Here is an 18,060-nt window from a genome sequence, read left to right as displayed (position 1 = left end):
CCAAAGACCACAGCTAATGACCTCAATAAGTTTCTGGCTTCTATTGTCCAGAGTCTCCTACCACTATCTTACGCATTTCCAGATATTCCTGATCCTTTTTCACTCCCACATAATTCTCCACTTGATGTTGTAAAAAAAATTGAAAAACTAAAACGATCAAGCATTTGCACTTTTGATATTCCTGTTACTCTGATTAAAGCTTTCAGTGATTACCTCTCAAGACCCCTATCCACCCTGTTTAATGAAATTACCGAATCTGGACAGTTCCCTCAATATTGGAAACAAGGCTTTATTACCCCAATCAAAAAGAAAAATAGGAAGCCTGGCTTTGATGGCATTCGTCCTATTACCCTGATCTCGGTTTTTTCAAAATTGTATGAAAGTTTTCTCGAGGACTGGCTTAAGATGAAAGTCCTCCCCCTCATTGATCTTAGACAGTTTGTTAATCTCAAATCCACGTCAACCTCTCATTACCTGATCCATCTTGTTGATACCATGGGTAAATTACTTGAAAAATCTAATACTTGGCGTAATCTAATATTTGTCGATGACTTGACAGTTTTAGAGATATGTCATAAAAACATCTTTAGCAACCCAATGGGCATACTCCAAGATATTGCCTGTGAGGGCTCTTCCCTTGACATGACAGTTAACCCTTCTAAATCCGCAATAGTCTCAGTAGGTTTCCTTAAATCCCCTCCCCTTTTTCTTGCTCCTATACCTCCTGAAACCTCTGTCACATCTCTTAAACTCCTTGGTGTTACAATTTCTTCTAATTTGAAATGGGATGCCCATATAAATAATATCCTACGACAAGCAAACTCCTCGCTTTCGCTCCTTACACTTTTAAATAAATTCAGTTGCCCTCAATCACATTTACTACAAGTATACATTTCTTTTGTGCGTCCCATATTAGAGTATGCTTGTCCTGTGTGGCACCCAGGTCTCTCAAATGAAGCAACACAAAAAATTGAAAATCTCCGAAAGAGAGCTCTAATAATTATTTTTAAAGAGGGCAAGATACCGTATCTGCATTTGTTAAATATTTGAAAACTAGAGACCCTCAAGAGAAGAAGAGATAATTTTTGCCTCCGTTTTGGTAAGTTCGCAGTTTTGGACCCTTATAATGCAAACCTTTTCCCTGAATACCTTGTACTTGATAGAAATCGCCCTCCATGAGCTGTGTCCCAGCCTATCCCCACCTTATCTCCCATTGTTTGTGCTACCTTGCGGTATAAGAAATATTTTATCCCTTTTTTTTACTGATATAATAAATAGTTGTTAATTTGTAAATAAATTTTGTCTTTTCTCTTATATAATAAAAGAAACAGCTCGTTTTTCTTTATACTCTTTTTTTTTTGTTCCCTATCCCCTTTTTATGTTGTTTTTTAAACATGTATATTATTTTTTTTTTCAGTTTTATCGGTTTTTATCTTTTTAGCTAGTTGCCATTTTGCAGTTTTTAATATAAGTGACAAAAGAATCATATAGGATTCCGCTATTTAATTATTTTATTTTTTTGCATTGGTTGCCAATTTTTTAGTTGTTGTGCTTTTGTTATGATTTTCTTGCTTGTTTGTTTTTTTATGGACTTCGAAATTCGAATTCGGCCCTTCAGGGCTTGTGATAGTAATTTCTCGAAATAAATATCTCATCTCTCTCTATCTCTCCCTAGGCCCTCTGGTAGACCAAATACGAGGATGCACATCAGAAAGTCAGTCGAGAATCACCCAGCTAAACCACTCTCTATGGAACCAGAAAAGAATGCTTTTGAAGATAAGAATAAGGATATATCAGGCCTTTGTTTGTCCTACTATACGACTGTGAAACATGGTCTCTGAAAGCATCTGACATACAAGCCCTCAGCGCATTCGACCACTCATGTCTAAGGAGAATCATTGGCATCAAATTTTGTGATCAAGTCAGCAATGATGAACTCCGTAAACTTTGTCATCACCGTTATGATTTGGCCACTATCATCAAACAAAGAAAACTCCGAAGGTTCGGCCATACACTTCGCCGCCCACAGCACACCTTCGTCAATAATGCCATCAGATGTACGCCCCTTTCGGGATGAAAAAAGTGACATGGAGGACAGAAGAAAACGTTGCTCGCCTCCATCATGTCAAACCTAAACTCTTTCAACTCTTTCCGTGGCTTCAAGAAGTATGGACGAAGATGGGATAGTCCTGGTTCGAATTGATTGAGCCACTTACGTTTGACTGAGACTCTTGGCTTACCACAATGACAAAGTTACCGGACGCCAAATGGAGCTGAGATGCTTGAATTCTGCTACAAGTATAAGTTAGTAAGCTAGCTTTTGTCGATCGGGAAATCGCTTTTTAAGCAAGAAGGAGATGAGTAGCTTCTATCTGTTTGAATATCAACTTCTCTTTTGTTGTAGCATTTGATAACTTCTTAGAAATACTACATTCTTTCTTTTGTTAATTCTGGTTATTTTTTGTCAGTTGAATCCATTTTGTAAATTCAAATTGGTTTTTTGTTTATATTTTTTTAAATATATGCTATGCTACCTGTTTAAGTGATTGTTTAAATGATTTTTTTTTATAAACGGCTTTAAAACTTTGAAATATATTTTCATTGTTATTCGGTCTAAGCGTTGTTTCTAATCTGGTCTGAAAATTGGAATCCAATAACGATTAAGTCGATCTGGTACTTCAATTTTATGTCTAAGAACAGGATCTCGAAAAAAAGGGTTTATCTTCCAGAAGAAAGATTGACATATTTTCTTTAAATACTTTTTTAGAACACACTGACCATACTAACCAATTGAGGCCATATTAGCCAAGCAGCAAAAAATCAGAAAGCCTGACGAAGACAGATAGAGGAAAATCACGACTAGTGAAGAAAGAGAAAATAATGTAAATAGCAAGAGAACAATGCAAGACTTAGAGCGAGATTGTCGTATTCCGTTGAAACTAAAATTGTAGAGGGAAGATTGCCATCTAAGATGTTTTTTTTTTTAGCTCTTTCCAATGGCCTATGTGGAGACTCGGTCTGATCCTCTGTTGCTTAGCAACAAAAAATTGAATCGACAAACAAAGTAATGAAAATTAATTAGGAATTTTAGGCGGTTTATAAGTCGTGCACTCTGAGAATAACGAAAAAAAAATGTTTTCACTTTTTTTTTGTATCCTTAATGATTTTTAAATTAACTGATAAATTACCTTTTGTTAACTGTAATCAAAGTTTAAAAAAAACATGAAGAATGAGCTTTTGGTTCTGTATTTTTTTTTCTATTCCGTTATTTGCACGAAATAAAAAAAAAATTCTCTGCAAATGATTTTCTCTGCGCATAATTGCAGCGAAATTGGCCTACGGCTCTATTTTTCGTATTCTTGGAAAGAAATTAGTTTTTCTATGTCCCATCTTAGCCATTTATCAGAGGCGGTTTTAGAGGGGGGACAGAGGGGGCACTCGCTCTGGGCTAAAAAATTTTAGGGGTACAAAATTTCAAATCAATAATCTAACTGTTATAATCATTTTTTAATTTTTGAAATTCTTGTTTTATTAAAATAAAATCAATAAAATTAATTTTAAAAATCAGATGATAATAATTAAAATAATTTAATTAAAATACAATTAATGTAATTTTCTTAATAATTAATATAGTAAAATATATAATTAATAACAACTAAATAATTTAAATAATAAATTTAAAATTATATCTTAAATTTATTTTTAAAATAAAAACTGTGTGAAAATTGTTTGGGAGACAGAGGGGGGGGGGTCTAATCAATATTTTGCCCTGGCCGCAAAAGAAGCTAGAGCAGCGCTGCTTTATATGTAGGTTCTGTTTTTTTTTTCTAGATTCTTAATAATGTCGAAACTAGAAAGAGTCAAAAATCTTAAATCACTTTTTTCTCGAAATAAATTTTCCGTGAGTAGGACATTTCGCTATCACTCTCAATTGCTGTTCTCTGTGAACAACTTAAATCGAGTTGTGTTTTCACGTTTGTTTGTTTTTTTTGTTTGTTTTTTTCGTTTTAATTTTTCTTGGTGGACATAACTGTATTTTGTTTGGTTATTCTTAATTTTTTCGTTTTTACTTCGTTCTCGTTTTTTTATGTTTTATTTTATATCATTTTTTTCTGATTTAGGGAACTGTAAAATTTATACCATTTTGTTCCCGATGCTTACCCAAAGTCTTATGGATTAAATGTAGTACGATTGGCTGGTATTAGGGATGATGTCATTATTTTCTCTTTTCAATCACTTTGTTCGTCTTTTAGGAAATAATTACATTTTGAAACCAATTTGCTTCCAATGCTCGCCCAAAATCTTATGGGTTTAATACAGAACGATGGGCTAGTTTGATGATGACGTCATCCATGACGTCATTTTTCATCACGTTTTTTTGTCTTTTAGCAAATAATTTAATTTTTATACCCATTTGTTCTCGGTGCCTATCCATAGTTTTATGGATTTAATGCAGCACGTTTAGCTGGTTTGAGCAATGACGTCATTCAAGACATCATTTTTTAATCACTTTTTTTTCTTTTAGGAAACAATCACATTTTTATACCGATTTGTTCCCGGTTCCTGCCCTAAGTCTTATGGATTTAATGCAGCACGTTTGGCTGGTCTGAGCGATGACGTTATTCGTGAAGGTCACAAAGATGCAAAGCAGTTTGAAAAAGAAGTTGCCCTTGCTAGAGCAGCACGAATTATTGCCACCTCAGAAGATGATGAAAAATTGGCTCAGGCTGTTAGATTGTTTTTGAAAATGATCGCTTGCTAAAAACAGATCGAAGGCTATTACAGTTCCGGATTAGTAATTAAAATGTCAGGAAAACGCTCCCTGGGGGTTTTGATTCAGGTCTAAAGCAGTGTTAATTTAATTTGAAAAGCGTAACCGATATTAAGAGGTTTAAGTGTTTTTGTCTCTGATTTACTTAATTTCACACTAAACCATCCAAACATATTACAACTTCGTCGTAAAGTTGTTCTGAATAATGTAGAGTTAGTGCCTTCATAACGATTATTTTATATTGTAGTTGCAGTTCTCATATTAGTTGACTTACACATTCTGTATTATATCTTTTATTCTCGAACAGTATCTTCATAATTTTGAAGTTATTTTGGAAGACTGTCCTCCGTCCCATCCTCCCTGAGTCTGAAAAAATTATCAAAGCTATTCTATGCTCTACCTTTTAAGCTTGTTTATTCCATATATCTAGTATTGACTTTATAAGTAATCTGATCTCCCCCTTTGTTTATAAAATTGAGTAAATGAATCTTAAACCTAGAACTTTATTCGAGGATTCTTAGACTTCTCGTCTATTTCGTTGTTTTGGGGTCCTAATTGAACCAAATATTATTCGATATAGTGCTTTGGGGGAGGGGGGGGGTCGGGGGAAGGATAGCCCTGGAAGACTCATTCTTTAGGTTTTTATCCATTAACACATCGAAAATCTTGTACGAATTCTTGCATTTAAAAAGAGGCGGGTTGAGATTGAATTACATTGAATATCGTTATTCTAGTGGAAGACGACATTATTTCTCGTCTTAGCAAAGACCTATTCACCCCCCCCCCCCCCACACACACACTCACATAGAAGCTTTCAGTTAAGCTGAGATCAATATCATATCAAACTAAAAAGAAGATTTTTCTTTATTTTACCTCATATTTTCGACATCGTGTAGGAATATACCTTTCATTACTCTTTCTATTTCATTATTTTGTGTTTGCTTTGCTCTACTATTATTTCATTCCATTTTAATTGTACTGTATTTTAGCAGGCCGCTATTAAATGATGTTACATTTATATCTTCATTCTATTGTGCCATAATTAGGCTCTTTAGTTATTAATAGAATTAAAATTGATTTGAATTGAATAAAATTGAATTGCGCTTTATTAATTCAAACAAAATCGAATTGCTCTCCAACCATGGCAAATTGGAGAAAAAGCCAAGACAGATAGTCTGAGTGAGAGGCAAAGTTGGCATAAGCATTTTTCAGTATCACTATCTTCAATACTACGACGTATTTTACGACAAATGTTTGTTTCCGCGAGGGCAGTCCTGTAAGGGCCATCCTACTCTATCGTGTTGTATCGCTGCCCATCAAAGCAGCTCACGGACGTGGTATAGAGGCTATTGACCACCGTTGCCTACGTTCAATTTTACGCTTCCTTTTTTACTTTCATACTTCGAACGACAATATCCGCCAACATTATTTCAGCATCGACAAAATCTCAAGCGTCATCAAGCTCCGCCGGCTTGGACAAGTTTTGCATCGCCCCATCGAACGCCTCATTAAACAGATACTTTTCGTTGAACTCTTATCAACATGATGTAGACGAAAAGGAGGTTAGTTTAAAAATTGGTGGTCCCTCATTAGGCAAGTTCTGGAGCCTATTGAAAGTTTCCGTAAGTTTGGCCTCAATGGGACAAGCAATGGCTAAAGTTCGCCGAAGAATTGGCTTAAGACCGGCAATCATGGGAGACCCTCATTCGGAAGCTTCGGTCGGATGCCGGGTGATGCGAAAACGCCTGTACCCGCTGCAAGATACAAGATACCTAGAAAGCTATTACTAATGAGTTCCCTAATCAATTCAGGTACCAGTTAAAACGGATTGAGTTGAAAAGAGAATCTACTTCGGTGTTAAATAAGGGCTACCATGTAAGCTTCAATAAGAAATTTAAGCTTCTCTTGTGACATTGTACTGGATAAGGCCCTGCCTGGACGCTCCTGAAACTGTTGCATGGTGCTCGAGGGGGCGCTGACCTCCTGTCACCAGGTTTGCATTTCGGAGTGCCACGTTTGCCACATAGTTCTTCCATGCTTTGTACAGTGCTTAGCACAGTTCCATAAAATGCTTAGCACAGTTCCGCCACGAATGGCAAGCGTCTTTTGATGTCCATGGTTTCTGAGAGAGTGACCTGTTGGAGCTGCTGTGTTGGCCTCAGGTAGCTTTTTGCTGTGATGAGTTCTTTTATACGAAGCACCGTCCTAGATTAGCAACGTTCGAAAATTTCTGACTCTGATATATCTGGTTCAAAGACCTTATTTTACTAGATTCCAGGTAATACTATTTTAAGCGATTATTGTACGTCTTTTCCTTATTTACGGCAGTCACAACGCCATTTATTCTCATCTTAATCAACATACAAAGAAAATTACATTTAGGGTCTAAAAATACTGAATTGTTAAATATATTCTTAAAGTTGTGTACTTATTGTTCTCGCGTAGTGATATAGATTAGTCAACAGTTATTAATTAACTAAAAGTAATAAAATAAAAATACAATTAATTGATGTGATTTATTTGGTTTAATAAAAATAAATTAGTATAATCAAATAGTTGATAGAACTTGGAGGATAATCGAACATTGTAACTCTCATTTTTCTCATTTCTTTGACAAGTTCTGTAAAATGAAGAAGTTCATCTTAAACTAAACAGCTCAAAATTACCTGTCTGCCGCGTTTGTGTTATTATCAAGTTTATTTTTTTGCCATTACGCATTTTCAATTACAATGCTTATAATAATTATAGAGCTATTATAGTTATTATAATTATATATAACTAATAATAGTATTGTAATGTGTGTTGCTACAATCCACAGTTGTGGATTCTTAACTGGCTGGGAAGAACCGGCAGTGAGAGGTTCTTACCTCTCTTGTGCCCGGGGAAAAATCTTGACTAGTGTCCCTCCCCCACCTGTCTGTCATAAAATTTTAACGAAATTTTCATTTATTCATTATTTTCATTTATTAACAATATTTGACTATAAAATATCAAAGAAAACATTAAAATTAATTAAATTCCGTCTACTTACCTTTATTTTCAAGGAAAAGGGATTAAAATATAGGAAAAATTAAAATTTTGTATTCAATTTTTTTATGCTTACTACCAACTCCGCTCTTTGCTTTGTTTTAAGAAAAATAAAATTTAAAAAATTAGAAAATTATTATAACCATTATATTATTTATTTAAAATTGTGTGCCCTTAAAATTGCTGCTCCCTGGGCAAGCACCCTTCTGCCCCCCCTCTCTAAAACTGCCTCTGGCTTCTGCTGATAACAAAATAATTTAAATGAAATCTTGGGCCATAGAGACGACTCATTTAAACACGAATTTTGTTGACTATTCTTTTAAATCAACCAGCTTTTAGTTTCTCATGTAAGATGGTGGCTCTTTTTTTATTTTGTTTTTTAACTCTAACTTGTTTTTGTGGATTTTCAGTATCAGATATTGAAACTGAATTTTTGTGCTGTGGGATAGAAAAATTTCAATGGGAGTTTTTAAAAATATTTTTATTAGAATATTTATTTTGATACTCGTAGTTTATAACTTGGACCGTTGGAAGGACAAGTTTACTTAAGTGTCTTAATTATAAAACAGCTCAGAATATTTAATTTTTTCTAAAGAAATAAAAGAGAATTAGAAAGTGTGTAAAATAATCAAAAATCTTCCTGTTATTACTTTAATGAAGGTGAAGTGATGCTGGGATAAAAAGGTTGAAGTCGACAGCTTCACTTACCTAGGTTGTATTATTAGTGAGGGTAGTTGAAAAAATTTGGATGAAGATAAATCTGCAAACCAATGATTAGAAGATTAGAAGCTACGGTTACGACAGTGCTCAAGCTGTTTCCGCACTTTTGGGTGCTTTGAAGGGTATAAAATGTACACATCGAAAACGAGGGTGCTTTTGACGGTATAGGAAGGTACACATCGAAAATGAGGGTGCTTTTGACGGTATAGGAATGTACACATCGAAAATGAGGGCGGTTTGGACGGTATAGGAATGTACACATCGAAAATGAGGGCGCTTTGGACGGTATAGGAATGTACACATCGAAAATGATCGCTCTTTTGACGATAATGGAAGGTATATAACGAAAATAAAGACGTTTATGACGTTATTGGAATGAACACATCGAACATAAAGATGGTTAGGATGGCATTGGAAGGTACATATCAACAATGAGGGTGGTTTTGATGGTATAGGAATGTAAACATCGGAAAGGAGGGCGCTCTGTACGGTATAGGAATGTAAATATCAAAAATGAGGGCGCATTGGATGGTATAGTAATGTACACATCGAAAATAAGGGCTTTTTGGACGGTATTGGAATGTACCCATCGAAAAGAGGACTTTTTGGACGGCATAGGAAGTTACACAACTAAAATAAGGGCGCTTTGGACGTCACTGGAATGAACACATCGACAATGAGCGCTCTTTGGATGGTATAGGAATGTACACATCGAAAATGAGGGCTCTTTGGGCGGTATAGAAATGTAAACATTGAAAATGAGGGCATTTTGGATGGTATAGGAATCTATACATCGAAAAAGAGAGAATTTTGGACGGTATTGGAATGTACACATCGAAAATGAGGGTGCTTTGGACGGTTTAGGAATGTACACATCGAAAATGAGGGCTCTTTGGATAGCATTGAAATATAGACATCTAAAGTAAGGGTTGCTTGTATGGTAATGGTATGCGCCCAACGAAAATGAGGGCGATTTTGATGGTAGTGAAAGGTACATATCAAATCTTATAGTGCGTTTGATTGCATATGAATATAAAAAACGAAAATGAAGGTGTTTTTGACGGTATTTGAAAGTACACATCGAAAATGAGGGCGCTTTGGATAGTAGGAATGTACACATCGAAAATGAGGGCTCTTTGGACGGTATAGGAATGTATATATCTAAAACAAGAGTTCTGATGAGGGTATTGGAATGTATACAATGAATATGAGGGTGCTTTTGATGTTATTGGAATATACACCTAAAATGAGGATGTCTGGGACGGTAATGGTATGTACACATCGAAAAGGAGGGCTCTTTGGACGGCATAGGAATGTACACATCGAAAATTAGGGCATTTTGGACGGTATTGGAATGTAAACATCGAAAATAAGAGTGCTTTGGACGGTACAGGAATGTGCATATCGAAAATGGGGGCGCTTTGGACGGTATAGGAATGTACACATCGAAAATGAGGGCATTTTGGACGGTATTTGAACGTACAAATCGAAAATTAAGTTGTTTTGGACGGAATAGGAATGTACACATCGAAAATGAGGTTGCTTTGGATGGTATAGGAATATAGACTTCGAAAATGAGGGCATTTTGGACGGTATTGGAATGTACACTTCAAATATGAGGGCTCTGTGGACGGTATAGGAATGTAGACATCGAAAATGAGGGCGCTTTGGATGGTATAGGAATTTACACATGGAAAATGAGGGTGCTTTGGACGGTATAAAATGTACACATCGAAAATGAGGGCGCTTTTGACGGTATAGGAATGTACACATCGAAAATGAGCGTGCTTTGGATGGTATAGGAATGTACACATCGAAAATGAGGGTGCTTTGTATGGTATAGGAATGTACATATCGAAAATGAGAGCGCTTTGGACGGTATAGGAATGTACACATCGAAAATGAGGGCGCTTTGGATGGTGAAGGAATGTACACATCGAAAATGAGGGTGCTTTGGACGGTATAAAATGTACACATCGAAAATGAGGGTGCTTTTGACGGTATAGGAATGTACACATCGAAAATGAGGGCACTTTTGACGGTGTAGGAATGTACACATCGAAATTGAGGGTGCTTTGGACGGCATAGGAATGTACACATCGAAAATGAGGGCGCTTTGGATGGTATAGGAATGTGCACAACGAAAATGAGGGAGCTTTGGACGGTATAGGAATGTACACATCGAAAATGAGAGAGCTTTAGATGGTACAGTAATGTAGATATAGAAAATGAGGATTCCGGGGACGGCTTATATAGGTAGACAACGGTAATTAGGGTTCTTGTGATGGTATTGTAATATACATATCAGCTTTGAAGGCGCTGTTGGTGGAATTTGAATGTACACAACGAAAGTTAGGGTATTTTTGACGGGATTGGAATCTACATATCGAAAATAAGGGTGCTTTGGATGGTATAGGAATGTGCACATCGAAAATGAGGGTGCTTTTGATGGTATAGGAATATACACATCGAAAATGAGGGCTCTTTAGACAGTATAGGAATGTACAAATCGAAAATGAGGGCATTTTGGATGGTTTAGGAATGTACACATCGAATATAAGTGTTAATTTTAAGAGGGTAAATACTTCCGAACAAGCGTAAGCTTATGGAACGTCATGTGTTTTTTTGTGTTGTGTTGTTTTTGGAATAAACCCTTATCTTATCTTATAAGCATCTAATAATAAGATTACACTACTAATTACCGATTTATATATACATATATATATATATATATATATATATATATATATATATATATATATATATATTATATATATATATATATATATATATATATATATATATATATATATATATATATATATATATATATATATATATATATATATATATATATATATATATATATATTTATATATATATATATATATATATATATATATATATATATATATATATATATATATATATATATATATATATATATATATATATATATATATATATATATATATATATATATATATATATATATATATATATATATATATATATATATATATATATATATATATGTATGTATATATATATGTATATATATATATATATATATATATATATATATATATATATATATATATATATATATATATATATATATATATATATATATATATATATATATATATTGGAATAAATTAATCTAAAATTAGATTCTTTAAAAGTTAGTGTTACAAAGGTGAAGCCAAGTTTCGCGTTCAAGAGAAATCTATCTTGTCTACCCGTGAAAAATCTAATGTCGCTTATGTTTCTACTTGTCTACATTATCTCCGGAGCACTTGCACCTTGGTCCGGCTTTGTCTAATGGTTGAGATAAGGAATGGTAGTACTGTCTAAATTTATATACTATGGTTTGAACGATGTAGAACATTATGTTTACCATTATTTAAACTTGATGCTCAAACACCAAACTGTGCAAAAAATTTCGTTCTACCATATTTTTTAGGGCTATAACAAAAGAAATTTAGAAATTACTAGGACGAGGGATGACAGATTGCCAAATATTGTTCTTCCTGGCTTTCAGTATCGGGCAAAAAGAACAGGAGGTCTTGTTCGAATTGGATGAGAAGGGGTAAGGAAAGATTTAAGAGACATAGGAACTTGATGGGAGGAGGTAAGAATTGACAGCTTGGGGTGGGAGAGAGGCCTGCGCAGCTGTTTTAGTTTCCAGTAGCTTGGTGTTATAGTGAGTTGTTAGTATATTTTATAATCCTATGATTGATGAATGAATATTGTTTAATAAGCTTGGCATCACTGTCTTCTTGCATATAGTAGCACTATTACAATTATCTTCAAGGCACGCTTAATAACCTATTCTTTTGTTAAACATTGCAGTATTGGTCAGTTTTACATACTTTTTGTCTGTGACTCAGATTCATCCACTTTTGTCACTAATTTCAGCTCAAAAAACGTTCTAGATATCCTATAAGGTACTTTTTTTAGAATAGACGAATCTAATAATTTCAGGGTTCTCTTAACAGTCGTATCGGATATCTTGAAAAAAAAATTCATGTTATCCAAGAGCTTATTTTGGAGGGTAGAAAAATGTCTTTAAAATGGCTAGTACTACCTCCGAGTATACCAGGATTGCTTATCTGACAAGCTCGATTACTTATCCTTTGTATTTCATGAGATTGAAATGCCATCAGATGATAGGAAGCTACTATTTAAAACAGTCTGGATTAATAGCCGTTCAAGTTTCATCTGCTAACCCGAGAAAACGCAAGATAAGTGACGCAATACGTAGACAAAAATTCAATCTGGTCAAAAACGAAATAAATGCAAGAAAAATATGCAATCAACAAGAATGGGCAGGATCTGTGAGATTTGGCACACCTTAACGGATTTGTAAATAAGTTAACAGTGAAGTGCGCGCAATTAATGTTATTACGCTTTCATTGGTTCATATGGACGTCGTCAATAAAGTTAATAGACCGTTTTCCTCACTTGACTTAGTCGAAGAAAAGCTGATAACTTTATTTAACTTTTCAAAAAGTTAAGGATAATTTAGCTAACAAAAGAAGACTTTTGAAAAATGTCAAAAGGGCTATTAGAAACTAACTGATAAATAGAGTATTGAAACTGTACAATTACTCATTTATGAAATAAACCGAGTTACATTTAATATAATTATATTGTCTACACATATAATAGTGTTCACTAGTTCAAATCTTCTGCTTGATAAAAGAGCAATGGTTACAATAAAAATAAGACTAAAGGACCGGACACACGTAACTGTTTTCAGTACCACTTTCACCAGCTAAGTTGGCAATTGTTAGTGGTACAAAAACAGTGCCCTTTATTCACGATTTTCAAAATTAAACTTCATGGACACCAATATTCAACTGCACATAATCAATAGTTGCAGGATTCATCCCAACTTTGTTCTTTTGATTTCCCTGCTGAAGAGATATGTTTGCGTCACAACAGAATGAGGTATAAAAGTCGACTCTATGCTTCATTCTCTTAAGAAGCAGCATGGAAAAATTCACGCATATGACTTATTTTATTTTCCTTATATATTGTAAAACTTAGTGTAGGAGTTTACAAAATATATTTTAAACAAAAGTATATATCGGCTTTCCAATATAGGTATACATTTTGCCCTCTCACCCTCCGAAATGTAGAAGGAGAGGTCTCTGAGGCTTACAGGTGAGATAAATATAATTATTTTTAATTTTGAGCATTTTGATTTTCCCGCCAAAACTGACCCCTCTCCCCCTGCCCTCTGAAATGGGGAAACAGGGCTCTATAAGCATTCTGCTTGAGGTAGATCTCATTTATTTTTGATTTTGTCAGTGATGTCATAACGCAGCCATCTGAAGGTTTTGATCCAATTTGCCTTGCATTCAGAAGTTTTTATTATTTTTTCAATGATACTTTTCCTCAAATTTCTGTTGTAAGATGTTGGGAAAAAATCAGCTTGATGAGAAGAACTTGAGAAAAATGAAAAAAAAATTATAAGTATTTGCGAGAAGAGTGTGAAAATTTGGAGAGGTTTAACCCAATTTACCCCTTCATATTCGAAGGTTGAACACACGTAAGTTTTTTCGGCCCTGATTTCAGAAGCTCAGAGGGCAAACGATAGCAGTACAAAAAGAGTCCCCTTGGCGCAAGATATTCAAAACCAAAAAGCCGTTCTTTTGCTCTAAGATCTTACATCTGAGACCTCACATATTTCTGCAAAGATTTCCGTTCTTTTGTTCATCTTTGTCCTAAGATCTTAGTGCTCACTGATGTTAACAAAAAGTGTGAAGAACACCATTTTTCTGCCACATAGAACAATGATGAGAGAACTTTGATGATATACTCATCATCATCATTGTTCTTAGACTGCTGATGAGAGCAGAATGATGAAAGATGTTTGCAAAAGAACGGCACAATAAGTAAAGATCTTAGTCGTAAGATTACACTTTTAAGCGTTCTTTGTCAAAAGATGTAAGTTCTTAGCACAATGATGAGTAAAAGAACGGGCTTCAAATATCATGGACACTAATAGTGGACACCATATGAAAACCTCCATGATAAGGAGCTTAGGGTTTTTCTCAGAATCTTTTGGCTGACTACGTTTCACGTTTAATATCTTTCACTTTGTTTTCTTCTCCTTTTTTTGATTACAAAGATAAAATTCGGTGCCGTTTTTGTAATCTGGCCATGAAATCTAGAAAATTGTTTAACGTCAAGTCGATGCCATTTCTTCGCAATTCGGTACCGATTTGTAAATCGATGCCGATATGAGTTACGTGTGTCCAGCCCTGATGAGCTTTCTAAGTAAACTTTATAATACCCTTACTAGAAAGCTAGGAAAGTTTGCGTTAATGTTTTGCGGTTCGTACATTGCATACTGCTTTACGTTCATATTGCCTTACGAATAAAGTGAACATAGTGAATAAAGTGAACTCGATGCCTTTTTTATCCCTCTTTACGAACATAATAATAATTTTTGTCGTAAATGAATTTTATCCCTATCCCTATATATAACAATTCAGGATATATATTTTCACATTGGGGAGGGGGGTAGAGTTTAAACTTACCTCCCATTAGCATCAGAAATAAGCTTTACCCCCCCCCCCCCACCCCACCCCCAATGTGCAAATATATACCCTGAACTGGTATGTATTCCTATATAAGTCATTTAAGACAGAAATGATATCTATATTTGGAAAGAGCATAAAAAAAGCATCGAGTGGTATGTTTACTTTATTTGTAAGTCAATAATATGAACTGCGAAAAATTCACCAAGTTTACTCTCCAGAATAGTAGCATGGTATATATGCGGACTTGTAATATTTGATTTTAGTCACTTGGGTCATGCCATATATTTAATTATTAAACCCACATTGCAGAGGAGAACTGTCTTAACCTTTGAATAAATGTTTTGTTTTTTGGAAAAAAATGCTGAACAAAACAAGGACTGATGACTAAAATTTCAGGGAATCTGGTATTACCTAAATATTGACTAACGTAAAACAACAAAGAAACCGTCTCTGAACTTTTCAAGAAGTAATAAAAGATTCTTATTGCAAAAAAATTGATTTAGGTAAGAGAAATATACAGTCTATCAAACTGGGATTGGTCCATAATCTAGGCTACTAAGCACGACAGACCAAGCCTAATCTCATGTTGAAGAGTTCCTTTGTATGACTTCACAATCTTGTCTGCAAAACTAGTAGGCTGTTCATGCAATAATGGCCACATTTTTTATTAAAGACATGATTTTAGGCAGAAACCAGATAACTTCAGCATAGAGTAATTTAGCTAGGCTACAATGAAAGTTAATATAGGTTATCACTCAATGCCTTTTCTTATGCTCTTTACAAATATAATCAGGTCAATATATACGAAATCATATCATTGAGTTAGGACTAAAGTGAATACACCATTTGATGCCTTTTTTAAAGCTGATTACGAATATAGTTAAGCATTTCAGTCAATACATACCAAATCATATTATTGAGTTAGGACTAAAGTGAATACACCATTCTATGCCTTTTTTTATGCTGATTACAAATATAATAATCATTTCTATCAGAAATGAATTTCAGCCCACCCTATATAGGCTATACCTAACCTAACCCTGAATTGGCATATATATAGGGGGGGGGGCTGAAATTCATTTCCAATAGAATGGTCCTTAGATGAAGGAGCCCTTAGATGAATTAAGTAAATGATTTCAGCCCCCCCTATGTATGCCAATTCAGGGTTAGGTTAGGTTGGGTTAGGTATAGCCTATATAGATGGGGGCTGAAATTCATTTCTGATAGAAATGCTTATTACATTCATAATCAGCATAAAAAAGGCATCAAATGGTGTATTCACTTTATTTGAAACTCAATAATGTGATTTGGTATATATTGACCATTCTGTTGGAAATCAGTTTCAGCCCCCTAGTATATGCCAATTCAAGGTTAAAGACTATGTATAGTCTACATAAGGCTGGGCTGAAATTCATTTCTGATCGAAATGCATATTATATTTGTAGTCAGTCATACAACTAAAGGCATCGAATGGTACTCACTCAATGCCTAGGTTAACTCAATAATATGACTTCTTATACATTGACCTATAATCATATTTGTCAGGAACAAATTTTAGCCCCCACCACTTTTTTATGCAAATGAGAGGTAACTTTAAAGTTTACCCCCATCCCCACCCCCCTAAGGTGCAAATTTATAGGCTACCCTAAATTGGTATATATAGGAGTGGGGGTAAAATTCATTTCAAACAAAAATGATTATTATATTTGTAAAGAGCATAAAAAAGGCATTGAGTGGTATGTTCACTTTATTTGTAAGCCAATAATATGAACTGCAAAAAATTTACTCTGTATTCTGTAATTTAGCTAGGATAAAAGTGAAAACATCATTTGATGCCTTTTTATGCTCATAATTCAATAATTTCATCAATAAGAGCATAAAAAAGGCACCAAGTGGTAGGCTATGCTCACTTTATTTGTAGGTCAATAATGAACAAAAAATCGCAAAGAAAGGAAGAAAATGAGGACAATTAACAGCCAGTGAAAAAATTGAAAAATTATGCAAATATTTCTGTCAAGACCTCTGCTTGACCTTCCTCAGTTTAGAATAAAACTGATAAAAATATAAAAACCAAATCTTAAAATAAAAATTTATTTTAAGGTTTGGTTTTTATATTTTTATCAGTTTTATTCTGCACTGAGGACGGTCAAGCAGAGGTCTTGACCAAAATATTTGCATAATTTTTCAAATTTTTCACTGGCTGTTAATTGTCCTCGTTTTCTTCCTTTCTTCGCAATTTTTTGTTTATCATGATTAGCCAGTGTGGTCTCAGAAATTATTTAGGTCAATAATACAAACTGCTCAATATTTAGGCCTACCAAATTGTAGATGAGCTACTTAGTGCAATCTTAGAAAGTGGTTAGGTTAGGAAAATAAAACTTTCAGGGATGGCTCTACAGACTAAAGTTTGTCCTGGACAGGTATTTTGAGTAGCTTGAGTAGCTAATATAAGGGTAAAAGTACTGATGATTTGACAGTGCAATTTTGGAACCCTTGTCAAAATTTTCCTTCAAAACAGAATAACTCTGCTTAGCCATGACTTGGAGCACCATCTCTTGGAGCTGTTTTTGTATTTCAAAGACAGAAAATGTTGACACAATTTCCAGTACACCCAGATACAAAAAGAACATCTAATTCAGTCAGTTTCCAGTTCTCAACAAGAAAGTAGCTCCTGACAATTTTTCAGATATGAAATGCTTCAAACCGCTGTTACTGGGTTATTTATTGGAACAACAAAAAAAGACTGGATCCGGCAAATACACTTCCAGTTGCATCTGATTTTATTAGGCTTCTACTTACAATTGCTTTTTCTTGCTAAAATTAAATTAAAATGGTTAGAAATATTGCGTTTTCGAAGTTATATAACCAGTGTTGAAAACTATTTTTTAATGTATTGGAGTAACAAGTAGATTAAAAATGTTCATTTAGTCAAGTTCAAATATAGATAATGGCTTCTATAAATTGATTTATTTCTTTTCTGAATAT

At 34.3% G+C, this 18,060-nt stretch overlaps 1 protein-coding gene across 1 annotated transcript in view; it reads left to right on the top strand.

Moving 5' to 3' along the window:
• LOC148947534 (DNA mismatch repair protein Msh6-like) overlaps positions 1–5,783 on the top strand; it is a 281,626-nt gene extending 275,843 nt beyond the window's left edge. Inside the window, exon 19 of the mRNA XM_089095293.1 lies at positions 4,526–5,783. Within this exon, the coding sequence (XP_088951419.1) occupies positions 4,526–4,762 (237 nt within the window). The 3' untranslated portion in view covers positions 4,763–5,783. The remainder of the gene's footprint in view (positions 1–4,525) is intronic.
• Positions 5,784–18,060: the final 12,277 nt, after the last annotated feature.

The sequence above is a fragment of the Artemia sp. Qi Xiang Cuo genome, chromosome 10 (genome assembly GCF_049724085.1).
Source record: "Artemia sp. Qi Xiang Cuo chromosome 10, ASM4972408v1, whole genome shotgun sequence".
Classification (NCBI taxonomy): Eukaryota; Metazoa; Arthropoda; class Branchiopoda; order Anostraca; family Artemiidae; genus Artemia; species Artemia sp. Qi Xiang Cuo.
Note: the sequence above shows the minus strand (reverse complement) of the source record. Positions and strands in the feature narration are given on the sequence as shown.